Below are 19,365 nucleotides of genomic sequence, written 5' to 3'. Positions count from 1 at the left end.
GCCAAAAGCTATTCTTGTCTTTTTCTAAAAGAGGCATTTGAAACCATGAGCCAATTTTTTCCATTCCTGAGCTTGGGTATCGTCTATTTCGGGCATTTGTTGTTTTCCATGAGTTGCAAATGCTGCTGTGAAGCTGGCCTTTCCTGGACAGCTAGCACGGGGAACGAGGAGTTAGGCAAGCAGGGTGGGGCTGCGTTAAAAATACTTCCCTGCTTCGTTTCTCCTTTGAAAACAAAGCCCTAGGGGCCTTTGGCAACTGCTGAGCCTGGGAACTGAGTTTCCCAGGATAGAAGACTGGCTATGCATTCTGTTTCCTGAGGGCACTGGAGGGGTTTGTGGGTCCCAGACGACACAAAAGCACTGATTTTACTGTGTGACTTTGGGCAGTTCGCTTAACCTCTCTGGGCCTGGTGGCCTCCTTTCTAAAATGAGACCAGGTGGACAGATGATCTTGAATGGTCCCTACGGCTCTGAGAGCTCCAGGATGAGAACCACCCCCGGGGCCAGATTTTCTTCCTAGAAATGGGCTAACAAGAGGTGCTAGGACATGGAAGTGGGAGTTAGAAAGCAGCTTTTAGCTCAGTCTCGGAACACTTTGTGAGCTCTTTAGCCCTGAAACTGTTCTAAGGGGGTCTATAATGTTCTCAGCAGGATTCATGTAATTCCAAAAAGATTAAACGCTATCAAGAGGAGATTAAATACACTGTGCTGGGCACACAGCCCAGCAGTTCCCAAAGAAGCAGATCTGTGTTCTAACAAGGAAAGTCTGTAAGATCTAGCGGTAATCGAAAAAGCAAGTTTCAGAATGCAGCAATGAGAATTGTATTGTTTCCTTAAACATACACATAAAACAAAGCTATATATTTTTCTATACCTGGATACACACATATTTTTGAAAATACATAGGGAAAGTTCTGGAAGACTTCACCCAATCTGACGGGTCCTTAACTCTGGGGCAGGGAGGGAACTGGATTTGGGGTGGCATCAGAGAGGGCCGATCTACTTGCATGTTTTTACAGGAAGAATGTGTTTATTTATTAAGTGATGGTTTGTTTTTCTTATTCTTGAGACACACAAAGAGACATCAGGACACTGAGGGGCTAGGTGACCCCTCTGTAGGCACAGAGGCGTCCTGGCCTGGGACCCTGTGGTTGAAGAGTGCAGGAGGAGGGCGGCTTTGGGCCGGAGTGGAGGTGTGTGAGATGGAGGCTTGAGCAATGGAAGTGTTTACGCTTTTAGCCAGACGAATGAAGATGTCTGTTTTCCGCAGGATTTACGGGCCATTGTAAATTACTTTCTATTGCAAACAGTTGCCTCAGGAAGCAATTAAATTTAGATCCTATCGTTCCCAGGCTGGCACAGGCAGGTGTTGACTTGCTGAGGCTTTGCACAACAGCCCTTGTCTGTCAGAATGTGCCCAGCTGCCCGGATGCTTGGTGGGATGAGCTGCTGTCTTATAAGATAGTGAGTTCCTTGTCAGTAGGGGTGTCCAACCCACAAGTGAGGGGTTGGCCTAGATTGTGACCCCGGAGGCTGCATCCAGAGCTCCATTCCCAACTTTGGGCCTAGTGCCTGCCAATGAATGCTTCCAGAATGGACAAAGGTGCTTCCTGATGGCATCCCATCATAGTGTCTTCCACCACAGCCTTAGCTCTTCTGGAGGGGAAAGTGGCTTGTGAACTTGGAAGTGGGATGCATTGTTATAATGACCGTTAACGATTGTTCTGGGTGTCTGTTACCAACTCTACAGGTGCTGGCTCTTACAAGCCAACCCATTACGAGGGAGACAGGGGATTTATCCTGCAGAGCCCACAGTGTCATCTGCTCTAGACTGAGCCTGCAGACATCTTCCATCCCAGGGCCAAAGAGTAAGGGCCAGGGTTTCAGGTTCACCAAACTGCAGCCCTGGTCCATTCTTTTAGTGTGAGGAGGGGCACCAGTATGACAAGTGGTCAGTAATGGGTGCAAAGTGGGTGGGGGGGATGCCTGGGTATGAGGGCTCCTCTTCCTGGGTCTAGCTGTGGCTCCAACACCTACCAGCTGTGTTACTTGAGCTGATCTCTCAGACCTCAGTTTTACCCTACAAAATGAGGACAATGATGGTGTGAAGTGCATACAGCTATTATGAGTATTAAAGTTCATCAACGAAGATTTCTGTGTAGCTTCTATGTGCCAGGAACAGTGTTCCTGTCCTAGGTAACCACCAGCTGAGACGGAAACCCTGAGCCTCTGTTTCTCCCTCTTTGGCCTGCACAGGTCCAAGTTGCTGCTATGGCTGGCTGGGCACCTCCTCCTGCCTCCATTCACCCTAGGCCTCATTCCCACCTCCCACAGCCTGAACTCATGCCCCCTCTTAGGACTACTCAGCTTGTAGCTGCCACACTCTGTCTGCATTATGTATGTGGGCATTGACTATTACTGGCAGGCCTGGCCACACAACCTAGGCCAAGGATTTCCTAGTTCGGTCCTTGTCTAGCTCACACTAACCACCTCTCCTTTTTTTTTTTTCTTTTTTTTTTGAGGCAGGGTCTCCGTCTGTTGCCCAGGATAGAGTGCAGTGGTGTGACTGCAACACACTACAGCTTCGACCTTCTGGGCTCAAGTGATCCTCCCGCCTCCTCCTCCCAAAGCACAGGGATTCCTCACCTGGCCTTCTTTGTTGGAGTGGGTGGGGAATGGGAAATGCACAGGGCCACTTTCAAATCAAAGTCAGAAGCACTTTGCTCGCTCCACAGAGCCCTCAGCGCTCTGCTGAAAGCAAGGAGGATTTTTCCAAGGCTCTAGTTTTGCCTCCAGGGAAACCGAGGCACAAGGCATCAATGATTCCTGGGGGTCCTGCCTCTGCTCCTCTAGGTGAGTAGCCTTTTCCATGGGCCCCACTCTGAAAGCCGAGGCGAGGGGCACGCACTACAATTCCCAGAGGTCCCCGGGCGCGGGAACGTCCCCCACCCCACGCCTCCCCCGCACGACGGAGCCGGGCCCACCAATGGGAGCCCAGAGTGGGGCGAGCAGGGGCGGGACGGGGCGGGGCTGCGGGGAGGCGGCCGGCGGGCGGCGCCGCGAGCCAGTAGCTGAGAGAGCGCGGGATCCGGACAGCCGCGCGCTGAGGGTCTCGGGGCGAGCGCCGCGGACGTCGCCGGGCCATGGGTAAGCGGCTCCACGGCGCGGCCCGGGCCGGGCCTCGGCGGCCCTGCAGGGAGGGCCCAGGTGCCGGCGCCGGGTCCCCTCCAGCCCTCGTGGCGGTCGGGGCGCTGTGCGGGGCGGAGAGGGGTCCGCGGTGGGCTGCGGGGCGCGGGCCGAAGGGAGCGAGCCCGGCCCGCGGCTTCAGCGCTCCCGGCCGGCGCGGAAGGGGTGAGGCCGGGCGTCCGCGCGCGTTTCGAGAAAAGGAAAGACAAAAAGTTTTGGCGGCCAGGGGCTTCCCGGGCGTTTATCTCGAAACTCTCTTCGCCGTCTCTTGCCTGAAATGTGCCGAGCCCGGCACGGCGCTGTCGTCCCACTTCCTGCTGCGGTTTCCCCCGCGAGCCGGGCTCAGCTCCTGTGTTGTGACAGCTGCCGGCGGCCGCCCTCCGCCCCTGACACCCCGCGGGTTTCCGAACCGCGGCGCCGCCGGGCGGGCGCAGACTCCGGGTCCGGGGCGCGCGGCCCTTCCCTCTGCGGCGCCGTTTCCTGCAGGGGCTGCGCGGGTGCGAAGAACTTGCTCAATGCGCTGTGAAGGCTCCACGGTTCCTCTTTCGGCCGCGGGCTGCGCCGATGGTCCGGGGCGCCCGGCTTGGCGCCCCTGCCCCTTCCTTCTCTTCCGTTCTCTCTTTCCCTCGCCCGTCTCCCCGCCCACCCGCCGCAGCCCCGCAGGAGAGGGGTCGCTTCCCTGGTTCCTCTCGTGTCCCTTGTGTGTCCCCTTCTTTTCCCTGGGTCTGCAGAAGGGACGGGGCGGCGGGTGGGGAGCGCCGGGGGAAGAGGGCAAGGGCGCGGGCAGCGATGCCCGGCTTCGCGCTCGGCAGGAGCTGCGGGGCAACCCGGGCCCGCGCTCAGTCCCTCCGCGGTGTCTAGGGGTCGCCCGGACTGGGGTCGCGTCTTTCTCCGCCCAGCGCCGGCGTGGTGGGGTTTGCGCGATGCAGGACCGCCGAGGGCACGGGGGGGTCCCGAGGCGCTGCGGGTCCAGTGTCCCTTTGTTTGCGGAGTCTTGGGTCAGTAAAGAGGGCTCCGCGGGCCCCAGGGGAGGACAACAGGTGCCTCTTGCGTCACCCGGGCCCCACTGGTGGGAGCCCACACGCACGGTGGCGTTTCTGCCTACAGGCAACGCTAGAGCACAGGAGGGGTGGGAGATGGGACTCGAGGACTTCACCCCACGGCAGAGCTCAGAGCCCAATCCAGGCCGTAGGGACCCGCCTGGGGCCTAGAACTTGGTGTGGCATTGGTAGAAAGGGCCTCCGACAATCTGCTTCTACATTTCGGAGACGTCACCTGGCACCTCTGAGCCTCTGTCCCGTAGGTGGAATGGGGACACACGAAGCCATCTGAGGAGCTCTCACTGTCACCACCAAATGTGGTCCAGACTCAGTGGGGAGGGACAGCCCCATCCTGGAATTGGGGCTTTTAGGACATCCCAGAGCCTGGTAAGAGGGACAGGGAGAGTGGGGCTTGGAAGTTGATAGCCTCACATTCAGTGTCCCCCGCTCCTCCTTCCCCTTCTGTACCCTCTGGTGGCTCTTGTGGCCTCAGCTGCGCCCAGACCCTGTCTCTCTCGCCCTCCCCCAAGCTGAGGTACTGAGGCCAGGTTGTGGCTTGAGCTGCACCTGTGCCCCGGTAGGGAGTAGGGGTCCCAGGCCCATGGCGTTTCTCCTCATTGCTGGCTCCAGCTCAGCTCCTGGCAGGCGCCCCGTCCGTCCCCAGACTCCTGGACCAAGCTCGGCCTGGCTGCCGCTCCCGGGCTGCCAAGTGGACCGGCCGTTTCGCTGCTTCAAAGGCTGTCTTTGTTTCGCTCCAGCTCAAGCTCAGAGAAACTTAAGCCAACAACCTCAGCCGAGGGGGCGGGGCGGCGTCTGCTGGTTGTTATTGAGGCTGCTGTTACCATTATTGTGGTAATTGACGCACTGTTCCCAGTCGGTGACTTTTCATGAAAGGAAGTGTCACTTCCTTCCCATCACACCCAGGGTGAATGGGGCGGGCAGCAGAAAGATGGGGAGGGAGGGAGAGAAGGAGAGGGGTGTGCGCCTCCAGCAGACCCTTAGGCTTGAGAGCTGTGTGGCCGTGTACTAGTCACTGCCCCTCTCTGGGCAACGGGGGTCTGTAAGTCCTGCACCCAGGAGGCTGATGTTTCCGGAGCAGCTGCTGGGCAGCGAGGTGCCTTGGGGAGGGAGCAGGACAAGCAGGCCTCCGGTCTTCTCACTGCGCCTGGCTGTGGTTTGTGGGGGAAGCCTCCTTTCTCTTCTCGCTTTCTTCTGCTGAGAACACTGGGCACATGGAGTCTAGCACGCCCGTCTTGTGGATGGGAAAGGGAGATACAGAAGCAGTGACCAACTTGGTAAGAGGTGCAGCCATGCGGTGCTAGAGCCCCTTGCTCCGTCTGTCGTCTTGGCCCACTCTCATGTCCTTACAGCTTGATGTCTGCCAGGGCAGGGGGCCCGCTGACTTCCCCACATCCACCCACTGCCCCGCCCCATAGCTACCTTCTGGTCCTAGCTAAGCCCCATGAGACATCTTAAGTTTGTCCTCAGTGACTCTCGACCACCGCCCCACTGCCTTCACCTTCCTGCCTTTGCGTACCCCAACTTCACCAGGTTGGCTGGGCCCTGGCCAGAGCTGGCCCCCTACTCCCTTAGGTAACAGAGCAGTTTTTTAAAAGGAATCTCAGTAGGTATCAACAGGTCTTTCCTCCTTCCTCAAGATTATGGAGATAACACCCCTTATTCAAAGATGGTGGGTCCTCTGGGCCCTCCCCCACCCAGGCCAGAGAAGTTGATTCACAGGGTGTGGGGGCCGTGCCCCCCACGCCCCCACTGCCCAGCACTCTCACCAGCCCCCTCCCATCCCTGAGCCTGGATGCCTTAGCAGGCAACACAGACCTGCTCTTGCTAGCAGAGTGACTGCAGCGATATGCTGGGAAACTGCGCATCTCCTTGGGGAAAGGGGATGAGTTTGCACCCTCTGAGCACAGATAAGGAACCTGAGGTCTCCCTGCTCCCATTACAAAGAAAAAAGACTTTAGCTGTCAGGAATCAGCGTCTCTCAGGAGTCAGACTACCCTGGTTCTGAATCCCAGGTCTGCCATGGATAAGCTGCGTGGCCCCAGGCAAGTCACTGAACCTCTCTGAGCCTCAGGCATTCTCTCTGTTATATCTGGATGGCTGGGAAGATTCAACAAAGCAGTGTTGTATGAGATGCCCAGCCCACGCCAGCCAGGGCACTGATTTGAGTCGGTGGAGCATATAACTTGAGAACAAGTAGACCTACTGGAGGGAGCGACAGATTAACCTCTTCAGTGCTGGAGTGGTAGGATCTGGGAGTTGAGCTTGACTCAGACAGGCGCCATGGAGTTAGAAAGAAATGAGACTCATAGCACAGGAAGAGCCTCAGGCAATCCTCCCGCCCAGCACCCTGCTGCACCCTCTGTCTGCCTAGTGAGGGACGGGGTCACTAGGAGCCCAGGCTCGTCTTCTGGTGCAGCCACCTAGCCTGCCCTGGCCCTCTTCCCAGCAGTGAAATGAGGAAATTGCAGGGGGGCTTGTGGAGTGAGCTACCGTTGTCAGGGTTTTTCTAACACCATTTTCTAGCTGCACAAAACCCAAGGAACAAACTAGGAATAAACCTCCCCAAGAAAGCACAGGGGCTTTTTAAGAAGGAACTTCTGAGGACTGCAGAGGGAAACCTGAATTATGGAGACACATGATCCTGAAAAGAAAGATGCAGCACTGTAAAGGTATTATTTTTCCTCAAAGTAGTTTCTAAACTTAAATGCAATCAAGGCCCTAGCAGTGGGAGTTGTTTGTTTGTTTGTTTGTTTGTTTTGGAGACAGAGTCTCTGTCGCCCAGGCTGGAGTGTAGTGGCCTGATCTCAGCTCACTGCAACTTCCACCTCCTGGGTTCAAGTGATTCTCCTGCCTCAGCCTCCCGAGTAGCTGGGATTATTGGTGTGTGCCATCATGCCCAGCTAATTTTTGTATTTTTAGTAGAGACGAGGTTTCACCATGTTGGCCAGGATGGTCTCGATTTCTTTTTTTTTTTTGAGATGGAGTCTTGCTCTGTCGCCCAGGCTGGAGTGCAGTGGCCGGATCTCAGCTCACTGCAAGCTCCGCCTCCCGGGTTCACACCATTCTCCTGCCTCAGCCTCCCGAGTAGCTGGGACTACAGGTGCCCGCCACCGCGCCCGGCTAATTTTTTTGTATTTTTTAGTAGAGACGGGGTTTCACCGTGTTAGCCAGGATGGTCTCGATCTCCTGACCTCGTGATCCACCCGCCTCGGCCTCCCAAAGTGCTGGGATTACAGGCTTGAACCACCGCGCCCGCCCTCGATTTCTTAACCTCGTGATCTGCCCACCTCGGCCTCCCAAATGTGTTTTTTTTTTTTAAATTTTTTTGTTTTGTTTTGTTTTAAGAGAATGTAACAGAATTATCCCAAAGTTCAGATGGAATATTTTAAAAAGACAAGTAATATTGGGCAACTTGCCCTCTGGATAGTAAGTTGTTTTTATAAAGCTACAAAAAATTAAAACAGTGTGCACAGGTCCTAGCATTCCACCGTGGATGAAACAGAATAGAAAGTCCAGAAATAGTCCCACATGTGTTCCTTATAAGCATTGACATTGTGGGGAAAGTAGCTTTTTACACCACTGGGGGAGGCGGCCACTCACTGGGACCCCCTAACCAATGGGGAGAAAATATGGCTAGGATCCCTATTTCATCCTGTATACAGGAATAGATTCCAGATGTGTTACGAGTGAGTAATGAGACAGTAATCACCATCATCATCATTATTGCTTGCTGGATGGAGAAAGGTGAAGTCCGGATGACATTCTTATGGAGAGCACTTTTCTTTTTTGCATTTCATCCCCCACTTCTGCTACAAATGAAACATGCAAGGCATGGTGCCAGGAAGGCGCCTGCACACAAGGCTGGGAACAGGGCAGCAGTGCGGTGGCTCGCAGCAGCAGCAGCTCTCGGGCAAGTGGGTTTCTCCTGCCTCTGTGGGCTGAGTGGGGCCGGGAGATGGGGCCTCCAGCTCCATAAGCCTTTTCCCTCCTCCGCGGAGCCAGGAGAGGGCCCACCCCACTGCGCAGGTCCTGCCTGCCTGGCTGCCAGCTCTCTACCTCCCAACGCAGGACCTGTGTGGCCCAACATCTATGGCGGTGGGTTTCAAGCTTATTTTTTTATAGCATTTATTACATTTTTTACAAATGTAACCCTGATCTGTGAATGATCAGGGAAAGGGAGAGATTAGGGCAGCGAGGGACAAGACGGAGGGCACCCTGAAGACCAAGGGGGAGAGGACTGTCCCTTCTCGTTCATCTAATGCTGCGGAAATGGGGGTCCAAAGGCCTGCAACCCAGAGGGCCCTGGCAGGACAGAGCACCCACGCTGAGAAGGGAGACCGAGTTCATTTGGGGACTCGGCTGGACACAGAGATAGAATGTTTCCCTTTGTGGCTTAAGGCGACAGCTCCAATCCCTTTCCCATCTGGGGTTAAACAGCTCAAACTGGTGACCTCCTTTCCAGGTAACACCAGTGCCTGACTCCGGGAGATCTTCCCCCACTGTGGTCCAGGCAGAGCTCACAAGCTCTGAACCACGCAGAAAGGACTAGGGCCCCTCTCGCCCTGTGGCTCGCAGCCTGGCTGCCCACTGGGATGCCCTGGGGAGCTTTGACCCTGCTGCCCCACCTTGGACCTTACATCAGACTCTGAGGGTGGGGCGGGAGCATCAGCGTCTTTCCAAATGCTCCTCCAGGTGATTCTGATGGGCCCTGTCTAACCGCCGTATTTTCCTGAAGCCCAAGGGGCAGCGACTTGCCAGGGTCACATAGCAAGTCAGTGACTGAGAAGCCCCAGTCATACCAAGGAAGACGTGGAGAGGGTCCCTGGATGCCGAGGCTCTGGGGCTGCAGGAATGAGGGGAGGGGATGTGTGAGCCGAGGGCAGCAGGCAGCGGGAGAAGAGCCGGTGGAGGAAGTGCTCCCGGACCTGGAAGGTTTTGGGAATTCACAGATGGCTAGGAGAGAACTCAAGGATCTTCCTCTCCCATTTCACAGCAGGGAAGACTGAGGCACAGAGTCACAGAGGACTTGGCTGGAAAGGCATCAGTCTGGTGGGTCACTTGTTAGTACCCAGGATTTCTGGAGACGGGTGTGTCAGAAGCTAGCCCAAGAGGGTGGCCCCGGTCTCTTTCTCTTTGACAAGCCTTAGGATTGGTTTCTCTCCAGGCTTACTTGGACTCTTCATGAAGGCTTTGCAAATGTTGGTAACCACAGCAGCCACTGGACCAGAATCAGATCTTGATTTGAATCCTGGTCCGCCAGGGAGTCAAGCGATTTACCCATAACCATTCTGGCTTCAGATTCCCTCTCTTTCAAATGGAATTCCTCCAGGACTGAGGGAGCGAATGTGCAGGCACACCTTGCTCTATCATGCTTTGCTTTATTGTACTTCACAGATACTGCATCTTTTACTCATTGAAGGTTTGTGGCAACCCGGCATCGGGCAAGTCTATCGATGCCATTTTTAACAGCATGCGCTCACTTTTTGTCTCGGTGTCACCGTTTCATGATTCTTACAACACTTCAAACTTTTTCATTATTGTATCTGTTATGGTGATCTGTGATCAGTGATCTTTGATGTTACTATTGTCATTGTTTTGGGGTACCATGAACCCCACCCACAAAGACAGTGAACTAAATCGATAAATGTTGTGTGTGCTCGTCCTCCAGCTGCTCCATCAACCAGCATTCCCCATTTCTCTTCCTCTCTTTCTCTTCTGTGGCCTCCCTGTTGCCTGAGGCACAACAATATTGAAAGTGGGCCAATTAATCCTACAGTGGTCTGTAAGTGTTCAAGTGAAAGGAAGAGTTACAGGTCTTTATCTTTAAATGAAAAACTAGAAATAATTAAGCTTAGTGAGGAAGGCAGGTCGAAAGCCCAGACAGGCCGAAAGCTAGGCCTCTTGCGCTGGTTTGCCAAGTTGTGAATGCCAAGGAAAAGCTATTGAAGGAAATCAGAAGTGCTGTTCCAGTGGAACACACATGGTAAGAAAGCGAAAAAGCCTTATTGCTGATAATGGAGAAGGTTTGAGGGGTCGGGATAGAAGATCCGACAAGCCATAACTTAAGCCAAAGCCTCATCCAGACCAAGGCTCTGAATCTCCAATTCTCTGAAGGCTGAGAGAGGTGAGGAAGCTGCGGAAGAAAAGTTGGAAGCTAGCAGAGGTTGCTTCATGAGGTTTAAGGAAAGATGCCATCTCCATCACATAAAAATGCAAGGTGAATCAACCAGGGCTGGTGTAGAAGCTGCCGCAATTTATCCAGAAGATCCAGCTGAGATCATTGATGAAGGTGGCCACACTACCACAGATTTTCCATGTAGATGAAACAGTTTTGTATCAGAAAAAGATGTCATCTAGGACTTTCATAGCTAAGACGTCAATGCATGGCTTCAAAAGACAGGCTGACATGTTAGGGCTAATGCAGCTGGTGGCTTTAAGTTGAAGCCAATCCTCATTTATCATTCCAAAAAAACCTAGAACCTTGAACAATTATGCTAAATCTACTCACTCTGTTCTACAAATGAAATAACAAAGCCTGCATGACAGCACATCTGTTTATAACGTGGTTTACTGAGTATTTTAAGCCAACTGTTGAGACCTACTGCTCAGAAAAAAGATTCCTTTCAAAATATTACTGCTCATTGACAAGAAAACGGGTCACCCAAGAGGGCTGATGACAGTGTAGCAGGAGCTGCATGTTTTCATGCCTGCTAGCACAACATTTATTCTAGAGCCAAGGATCAAGGAGTGCTTTCAAGTTTCAAGTCTTATTATTGAAGAAATCCATTTTGTAAGGCTATAGCTGCCATAGACAGTGATTCCTCTGATGGATCCGGGCAAAATACATTGAAAACCTCCAGAGAGCATTTAAGGAACATTTGTGATTCTTAATCAGAATATCCAAGCATTTGGAAGAAGTTGATTCCAACCTTCACGGATGACTCTGAGGGCTTCAAGACTTCAGTGGAGAAGTCACTGCAGATGCGGTGGAACCTGCAAGAGAACTAGAGTTAGAAGCAGAGCTTGAGAATGAGACTGAATTGCGGCAATCTCATGATCAAACTTGAGTGGATGAGGAGTTGTTTTGTATGGGTGGGCAAAGAAAGTGACTTTTTTTGGTTTCTGGTTTTTTCTTTCTTTCTTTCTTTTTTTTTTTTTTTGAGGCAGTCCTGTTCCATCGCCCAGACTGGAGTACAGTGGAGCGATCTCGGCTCACTGCAGCCTCCGCCTCCTAGGTTCAAAGGATTCTCCTGCCTCAGCCTCCCAAGTCGCTGGGACTACTGGGACCTGCCACCACACCCAGCTAACTTTTGTGTTTTTAGTAGAGACAGGGTTTCGCCATGTTGGCCAGGCTGGTCTCAAACTCCTGACCTCAGGTGGTCCGCCCACCTCGGCCTCCCAAAGTGCTGGGATGACAGGCGTGAGCCACTGTGCCCATCCTAAAGTGGCTTCTTGAGGTGGAATCTACTCCTGGTGGAGATGCTGTGAACATTGTCAAAATGACAACAAGGGATTTAGAATGTTACAGAAACTTAGCTGATAAAGCAGCAGCAGGGTTTGAGAGGATGCACACCAGGTTTGAAAGAAGTTTTGCTGTGGATAAAATGCTGTCAAAAACAGCATCACAGCATCACGTGCATGTCATGGAAAAATCTGTCACGAAAGGAAGAGTTGCCAGGCACAGCGGCTCACGCCTGTAATCCCAGCACTTCGGGAGGCCGAGGCGGACGGATCATGAGGTCAGGAGTTCGAGACCAGCTTGGCCAATATGGTGAAACCCCGTCTCTACTAAAAATACAAAAATTAGCCGGGCGTGGAGGCGGGCGCCTGTAGTCCCAGCTACTCAGGAGGCTGAGGCAGGAGAATCACTTGAACCCGGGAGGCAGAGGTTGCAGTGAACCAAGATCATACCACTGTACTCCAGCCTGGGTGACAGAGCGAGATTCTGTCTCAAAAAAAAAAGGAAGAGTTAATGGATGTGGCAAACTTCATTGTTGTCTTCTTTTAAGAAATTGCCACAGTCACCCCAGCCCGAGAAACCACCACCCTGAGATCCCTCAGCAGCCATCGGCATGGAGGCAAGACATAAAAACACCTACCAAAGCAGGACCACTTTGGGCCACCCTCTTGGGCTAGCTTCTGACACACCCGTCTCCAGAAATCCTGGGTACTAACAAGTGACCCACCAGCCTGATGCCTTTCCAGCCAAGTCCGCTGTGACTTTGTGCCTCAGTCTTCCCTGCCGTGAAATGGGAGAGGAAGATCCTAGCGTTCTTTGCTAGCCAAGGATTCTACCCCATGCCTCTGAGTACCACTGGCCCCTGGCTTATGCTGCTTTGGGTTTCTTGTTCCCGAGGAGATTCTTTTTCTGTCTGGGATGGAAGGGAAATCTCATAGGTTCCTGACAAAAAGGATGTCCTGGGAGGGAGTGAACCAATTCATACTTGATTAACAAAAGGACAAAGGGCAGAAAGAAAAGGCTGTCAGAAGCCGTGGGTTCCTGGTCTGGTGTCTGCTGCCAGCCTGCGGTGTGGCCCGAGGCAGTTTCCAATGGTTGTGGTTTTTGCAGTGGCAGAGGTGTTGCGTTTTTGCAGCCATCGGCACATGGTGGTTCTTAGTAAAATACAGCCCACGGCTTCTCCGGCCCACGACGCAGGGTTGTCGTGAGCCTTGCTCATTCCAGCTTGGCACCTGCTGTGTGGGGTACGGGCAGCCTCACCGAGCTACCAGGGAGCCCCAGGAGCCACCGGCAGTTCAGCCAGGATGGCTGTGAGTAGCCAAGGGCGACGGAGGAGCTGCCCATGGCCAGGGGCCGGAGGAGGCCACCCAGAGGAAGGCACTTGTCACAGAGACCTGAGGGGTCACCAGGACCCTTGCAGGTGAGGGGAGCATGTGGCCTAATTAGGGCAGTTAGAACTCTGCAAATGCTCGGGAAGGTCAGATGTTCCCGAATATTCTCAGGGGAACTACTACCCAGGGACCCCATGTGTTGCTTTGGGACCACAGCCATGGGATCCTTTAGCTCTCCAGTGAGACTGAGCTGCTTCTCAATTCTGTGTCTCAGCATGGGGCAGATTTTGGAGACAGGATTTCCCCAAGCGCCATAGCCCAACCCCGGCCTCCTGTGACTTGACCTCAAGGTGGTTTTGCGTTTCCTTCAAAGATGTGGGGAGATAGCTGGAGCAGAGGAAAGAAAAGGGGCAGGTGTGGAACAGATGCAGTGGGTTGTGGGGGAGTGGGGAGGAGGGTCTGTGTGTGTGTGTGTGTGTGTGTGTGTGTGTGTGTGTGTGTAGCCTGTGTGCAGCCAGGGACACACCCCTTCCCCCTGGCCAATTCTTTTTTTTTTTTTAATGATAGAGACGGGATCTCACTGTGTTGGCCAGACAGGTCTCGAACTCCTGATATCAGGTGATCGCCTGCCTGGGCCTCCCAAAGTGCTGGGATCACAGGAGTGAGATCACAGTCACCGGCGCCCTCTGACGACTCTGATTGGGGATGGGGAGACTGCTCCTGTTCCTCCTGCTTGCATCTGAGGTGTTCTCTCCCCACCCCTTCCTCCTTCCCTCTCTCCTTGCAGCAGCTCCTGTCAAAGGGAACAGGAAGCAGTCCGCAGAGGGTGACACCCTAGATCCACCTGCATCCCCCAAACCTGTTGGCGAGCAGAACGGGAGCCAGAACCCCATCCCACTGGAGGTGAGTTGAGTCCCTCTGCTGACTCCCTGGGCGCTCTTCCCTGCCACCCTCACCTGTGTTCAGCCTCCAGGTGAACCTGGACACTCCCCAAGCTCTCAGGAGGCAGATATGTTCCTACCCTGGCCCTGTCCAGCAGCCAGGGGACTGACTTGTCTTCTGTGCCAGAGAGTTATTGAAACCAAGATTGACTTGGTTTTTGTAGCAGACCCCTTTTTTCAAGTGAAGATGGCCCACCACCCTGATCCATAAAACAGACAAAAGCTCCAGCCCGTGATGCAGAACCACATTCACATCCATTCATCCAGATGCATAACATGGGCATATAAAGTCACTCGGTGAGACCAACAAGGCTGTTGTGATGAGCAGAGTCTGAAGGGGGCGCTGCAGGCAGCTTTTTCGGAGCACAGTTGGCCCCGGCTTTCATTCATTTTGGCCGTTTGCTTTGGTGGCACAGTCTGGAAAAGTATCCAGATTCATGCAGAAGTGTTTGCAAATGGTAGTCGTCTTTAGCAGCTTGCTGGAAATTCAGAGTAGAGGCCTGGAGGAGCAGATTGACTTGAGCAGCCAGGAGAGAGCCTTCCTTCTGAGGTCTGCACAGACCAGCCCCAGGGCCCCGGCATGTTACGATTTCATGGGTGATATATGAGTTCGTATGTTGTTTCTTCTCAGAGGTCTTTAATACCTTAAAAACACTGAACTATTACAGAAGCTATTTACAACAAACAAAAAAAGTAACACTGAAATCAACTTGAATCAATTTTTTTTTTTTTAGGCAGAGTCTCACTGTTACCCAGGCTGGAGGGCAGTAGCACAATCTTGGCTCACTGCAACCTCCACCTCCTGGGTTCAAACGATTCTTCTGCCTCAGCCTCCCGAGTAGCTGGGATTACAGGCATGCACTACCAGGCGTGGCTAATTTTTGTATTTTTAGTAGAGATGGGATTTCTCCATGTTGGCCAGGCTGGTCTCGAACTCCTGACCTCGGGTGATCTGCCCACCTCGGCTTCCCAAAGTGCTAGGATTACAGGCGTGAGCCACCATGCCCAGCTGTCTGTGCTATCCTAGTCTAGATGGTTTATGTCCTGGAAGCTGTCTGTTCTCTGACAGGGTGTAGGCCCTGGGCTGTCTGCCCTGAGCCACTTGCTGGATGAAGGCATCAGCGGAGATTGCCCCTCTGGGACCCGCAACCAAAAGTCCTGTGCCCCTGGCAGCAGTGTGCAGTTGAAGCCCAGAGCTTCACCTCCCTGTGCTCAGCACGGCAGGCTGGGGCCACACAGAGGCTCGGGGAACGTGGGCCTGACAGAGCAACCCCACGGCACCGGAAAGCACCAGGCACCTTTGTTCCTTCAGCTTTTCCTTCGGCACTGGGGGTTGGGGGGAGGGCGGCGGGAAGTCCCAGGGACACTGAGCCTGCCCTCCAGGAGCTCCTAGTCTGGCAGAGGAGCTGACACAAATATGACAAATCATGAACAAGACAGAGAAGTGACCCTGGCCTGGAGAAGGCCGGGGACTGCTCTTGTGGCCATCTCTGGAGCCAGCTGCTCTGGGGTGCCCAGCCTCTGGGGCGGGGGTCCTGAGCTCTAGCCCCTGCCCTGGGGCACTGAGGGCTGACACCTGTGCCAGCCGAACCCAGGAACAGTCACTCCCTCCCAGAACAGTGGCCAGGTGCTCTCTGGGAAACTGGGGTTGTGGCAGGTACCTTATTCCTCCTGCAGCCAGTGGTTTCTGCACGTCCCCAGCAGCCAGCCACCAACTGGGGCCCATCCCAATGCCTCCTGTTCTCTCCCCAGGACTCCCCCGAGGCAGGCGGGGAGCGGGAGGAGGAGCAGGAGCGGGAGGAGGAGCAGGCCTTCCTGGTCAGCCTCTACAAGTTCATGAAGGAGCGACACACGCCCATCGAGAGGGTGCCCCATCTCGGCTTCAAGCAGAGTGCGTCCCTGGGGTGCAGGCAGGGAGGGGGGCCCAGCAGGGAACCCCGCCCAGGCAGGGCATCGGGCAGGCACTCCCACTCTGGGTGATCCAGGTTGCAGATAGAAAGGAGGCCTCCCTCCAGGCTGCCACCGGGCCAGCGGTGCACAGGCCACAGCCTGCCCATCTACTTCTGTGGCCCTGCCTGGGTGTGTGCTGCTCTGTGCCCGCGTGTCAGGGCACTAGGAAGGGGTGGCTGCCCCACCTCCCACAGAGGCTGACGGCCAGCCTGCCCCTCTCTCCCCAGTTAACCTGTGGAAGATCTACAAGGCAGTGGAGAAGCTGGGGGCCTATGAGCTGGTAAGGAAGGCACCCCCAGTCCTTGCCAGACTGCATCTCCCTGGGGTGAGCCTGCAGCGCTGTCCTTGCCTCTGGACAGGAGAAGAGCCAGGATCCCCAGTCCTGCCCCTTCCTCCCCGCCTCCCCCGCTGGTTCTCTGCTGCTCAAAGCAGCTTTTCAGCCTTCCCCATCTGTTCTGCCCGCCCGTGTTGGAAAAACTGCTTGGGCCAGCAGTCCGTGGCCCTGGGAGGGAGAATCAGCCGCTGTCGGAGCCGCAGAGCAGGTGCCAAACCGCAGTGCTTCGGTCCCTGCGAGGGCGGCCAGAGCCGCAAGGACCCCGCCGCCAGGGGGCGCTCGCGGCCGCGCCCTCACCAGGTGCTCTTGCAGGTGACCGGGCGCCGCCTCTGGAAGAACGTGTACGACGAGCTGGGGGGCAGCCCGGGCAGCACCAGCGCGGCCACGTGCACGCGCCGCCACTACGAGAGGTAGGGGGGCGGGCCCGGGTGCTGGACGCCGCCTGCCCTGCGGGGCTCGGCCGACCTTGCCGGGAGGGCTGGGTGGACTCTGTCCGGAGCGGGCGGGGTGGGCGCCGTCCTCAGCGCTGCGGGGGCCCAGGCTGGCTGGGCGCAGCCACCGAGGGAGCTGAGCTTTGGGGCGAGGAGGAGAGGGTCGTCTTCGGCGCCGGCGGGAAAGAGGGGCTCAGAGGAGGCCACAGAGGCCCGTGGAGGGGATGGCCGCCGGCCTCCTGGGGGACATGCCCGGTTCCTCCCCAGGCTGGTCCTGCCATATGTGCGGCACCTGAAGGGGGAGGATGACAAGCCGCTGCCCACCTCCAAGCCCAGGAAACAGTACAAGATGGCCAAGGAGAACAGGGGGGATGATGGGGCCACCGAGCGGCCGAAGAAGGCCAAGGAGGAGCGGCGCATGGACCAGGTAGGCCTGTGGCTGGCTGGGGCCACCCTGTCCCCTGCCTCTTGTAGCCCCCCCCACCCCACAACTCCCTGTGGCCACGGAGCTGTCTGCTCAGAACACACAGAACATGCACCCAGGGCGGGACTTGCAAGGTTCCAGGTTCTCTACAGTGCGCAAGTTCTCTACTTGTGCAAGTAGACTGAACTCCAGCCTGCACCCCCCCAACCAGGCCCTGTGTCCGGACCTGAGGCTGTGTCCGCTCAGAGGACAGGGCTCCTTTGGAAAATTCTGCACAAAGGACTGCAAGGGCTAGCGGGGGACCTGGGCAGGCCTGAAAGTGCCGCCTCTTGCTCCTGAGGTCAGGATGCATGGCTCAGGCAGCCCTGAGGCATGGCTTTCTCTCATTCCAGATGATGCCAGGAAAGACCAAAGCAGATGTTGCTGACCAAGCACCGCTTCTTAGCCAGGAGCCCCCCAGGAACAGTATAGAACAGCAGGGCCCGGCCTCTGGGTCTTCTGTGTCCTTTGTGGGTGCCAGTGGCTGCCCTGAGGCCTACAAGCGGCTCCTATCCAGCTTCTACTGCAAGGGGACACACGGCATCATGTCACCACTGGCCAAAAAGAAGCTCCTGGCCCAGGTGAGCAAGGTGGAGGCCTTGCAGTGCCAGGAGGAGGGCTGTCGCCATGGGGCAGAGCCCCAGGCGTCCCCAGCTGTTCACCTCCCAGGGAGTCCCCAGAGCCCCAAAGGGCTGATTGAGAATTCCAGGCACCGGCTGACCTCTCAGGAGGGATTGCAGTCCCCGGGTGGCAGCCTCAGGGAGGAGGCGCAGGCGGGCCCCTGCCCGGCAGCCCCCATCTTCACGGGCTGCTTCCACACCCACCCCACTGAGGTGCTGAAGCCTGTCAGCCAGCACCCCAGGGACTTCTTCTCCAGACTTAAAGATGGGGTGCTATTGGGGCCTCCTGGCAAAGAGGGGCTGTCAGTGAAAGAGCCCCAGCTGGTGTGGGGCGGGGACGCCAACCGCCCTTCTGCATTCCACAAAGGCGGCTCCAGAAAGGGCGTTCTGTACCCCAAGCCCAAAGCCTGCTGGGTGTCCCCCATGGCCAAGGTCCCACCCGAGAGCCCCACGCTCCCGCCCACCTTTCCTGGTAGCACAGGCCTGGGCAGCAAGCGCAGCCTGGAGGAAGAGGGTGCTGCCCACAGTGGGAAGAGACTGAGGGCCGTGTCTCCCTTTCTTAAGGAGGCAGATGCCAAGAAATGTGGGGCCAAACCTGCAGGGTCCGGCCTGGTCTCCTGCCTTCTGAGCCCAGCCCTGGGGCCTGTGCCCCCAGAGGCCTACAGGGGCACCATGCTGCACTGCCCGCTGAACTTCACTGGCACCCCAGGCCCTTTGAAGGGCCAGGCTGCACTCCCCTTCAGCCCCCTGGTCATCCCAGCCTTCCCAGCCCACTTCCTGGCCACTGCGGGCCCCTCACCCATGGCCGCTGGCCTGATGCACTTCCCGCCCACGTCCTTCGACAGTGCTCTCCGCCACAGACTTTGCCCGGCCTCATCTGCCTGGCACGCACCACCAGTCACAACCTATGCAGCGCCCCACTTCTTCCACCTCAACACGAAGCTGTAGGCCAGCCCATGGTGTTGCGTACACTGTGGAGTCGACCAGGGCCGACAGCGGGCGGGTGCTGCTGCTAGGGGGCTCTGGACTAGTGCCTGTTACCCAGGACACCCAGGCCATGCCCCTGGCTGGGCAGCCTGGCACAAGTGAAGGAGGAGGTGGTGGGAAAACTGGGTGTATCTCTCAAGGCAGCAGGCTGAGCCCAGAGCAGAGGACCCAGTTGTTACAAGGCCCTGGGAGAGGGTGGGCAGCTCCTACTGCCCCAGAGCAGCGCTCAGAGCACCCAGGTTGCCCACGGAAAATCCAATAAAAAGAAACGAATGGGAATCCACATAGCCCTGAGGTGCGCATGGTATGGGCCTTTGTAACGGCAGGCAAGGCAGGGGTGAACTCGTGGGTGGGGCTGCCATTAGGGGGCCAAGGAGGTGGACCTGAATGCCACCACCCCTCGAGAGCAGGCCTAAAGCAAACCCCAGCCTCTGCCCATGTGTAGACAGCCTCTGACATCCATCCTTGCCTTCAGTCTGGCTTCCTAGTTGAGCCTCGGGAACACGTCGCCTTTCTCACTGTGGAGATGGGGATTGGAGACCCTGGGAGGGTTGGTGACTTGCCCAGGTTCCCCTTGCAGGAGGGGCAGAGGAGGGCTGCGC

At 56.0% G+C, this 19,365-nt stretch overlaps 1 protein-coding gene and 1 pseudogene across 9 annotated transcripts; both read left to right on the top strand.

Annotated features, from left to right (window-relative positions):
• The first annotated feature begins 3,036 nt into the window (after positions 1 to 3,036).
• ARID5A (AT-rich interaction domain 5A) lies at positions 3,037 to 19,047 on the top strand. Of its 9 annotated transcripts, none has more exons than XM_025354697.1 (7): positions 3,037 to 3,147; positions 13,825 to 13,940; positions 15,731 to 15,869; positions 16,156 to 16,208; positions 16,575 to 16,672; positions 16,992 to 17,120; positions 17,510 to 19,047. In XM_025354697.1, exons 6-7 carry the CDS (start codon positions 17,043 to 17,045, stop codon positions 18,722 to 18,724), a joined length of 1,293 nt encoding a protein of 430 aa, XP_025210482.1. In that variant the 5' UTR covers positions 3,037 to 3,147; positions 13,825 to 13,940; positions 15,731 to 15,869; positions 16,156 to 16,208; positions 16,575 to 16,672; positions 16,992 to 17,042; the 3' UTR covers positions 18,725 to 19,047. The 9 variants fall into 9 exon arrangements, with proteins under 9 accessions (XP_025210482.1, XP_025210479.1, XP_025210476.1 ...); XM_025354694.1 differs by having other exon boundaries at positions 16,961 to 17,120; XM_025354691.1 differs by having other exon boundaries at positions 16,422 to 16,672; positions 16,961 to 17,120.
• LOC112605100 lies at positions 3,702 to 5,035 on the top strand (annotated as a pseudogene).
• Positions 19,048 to 19,365: the final 318 nt, after the last annotated feature.

Source organism: Theropithecus gelada, chromosome 13, assembly GCF_003255815.1.
Source record: "Theropithecus gelada isolate Dixy chromosome 13, Tgel_1.0, whole genome shotgun sequence".
Taxonomy (NCBI): Eukaryota; Metazoa; Chordata; class Mammalia; order Primates; family Cercopithecidae; genus Theropithecus; species Theropithecus gelada.
This window is presented reverse-complemented; position numbering and strand designations above follow the sequence as displayed.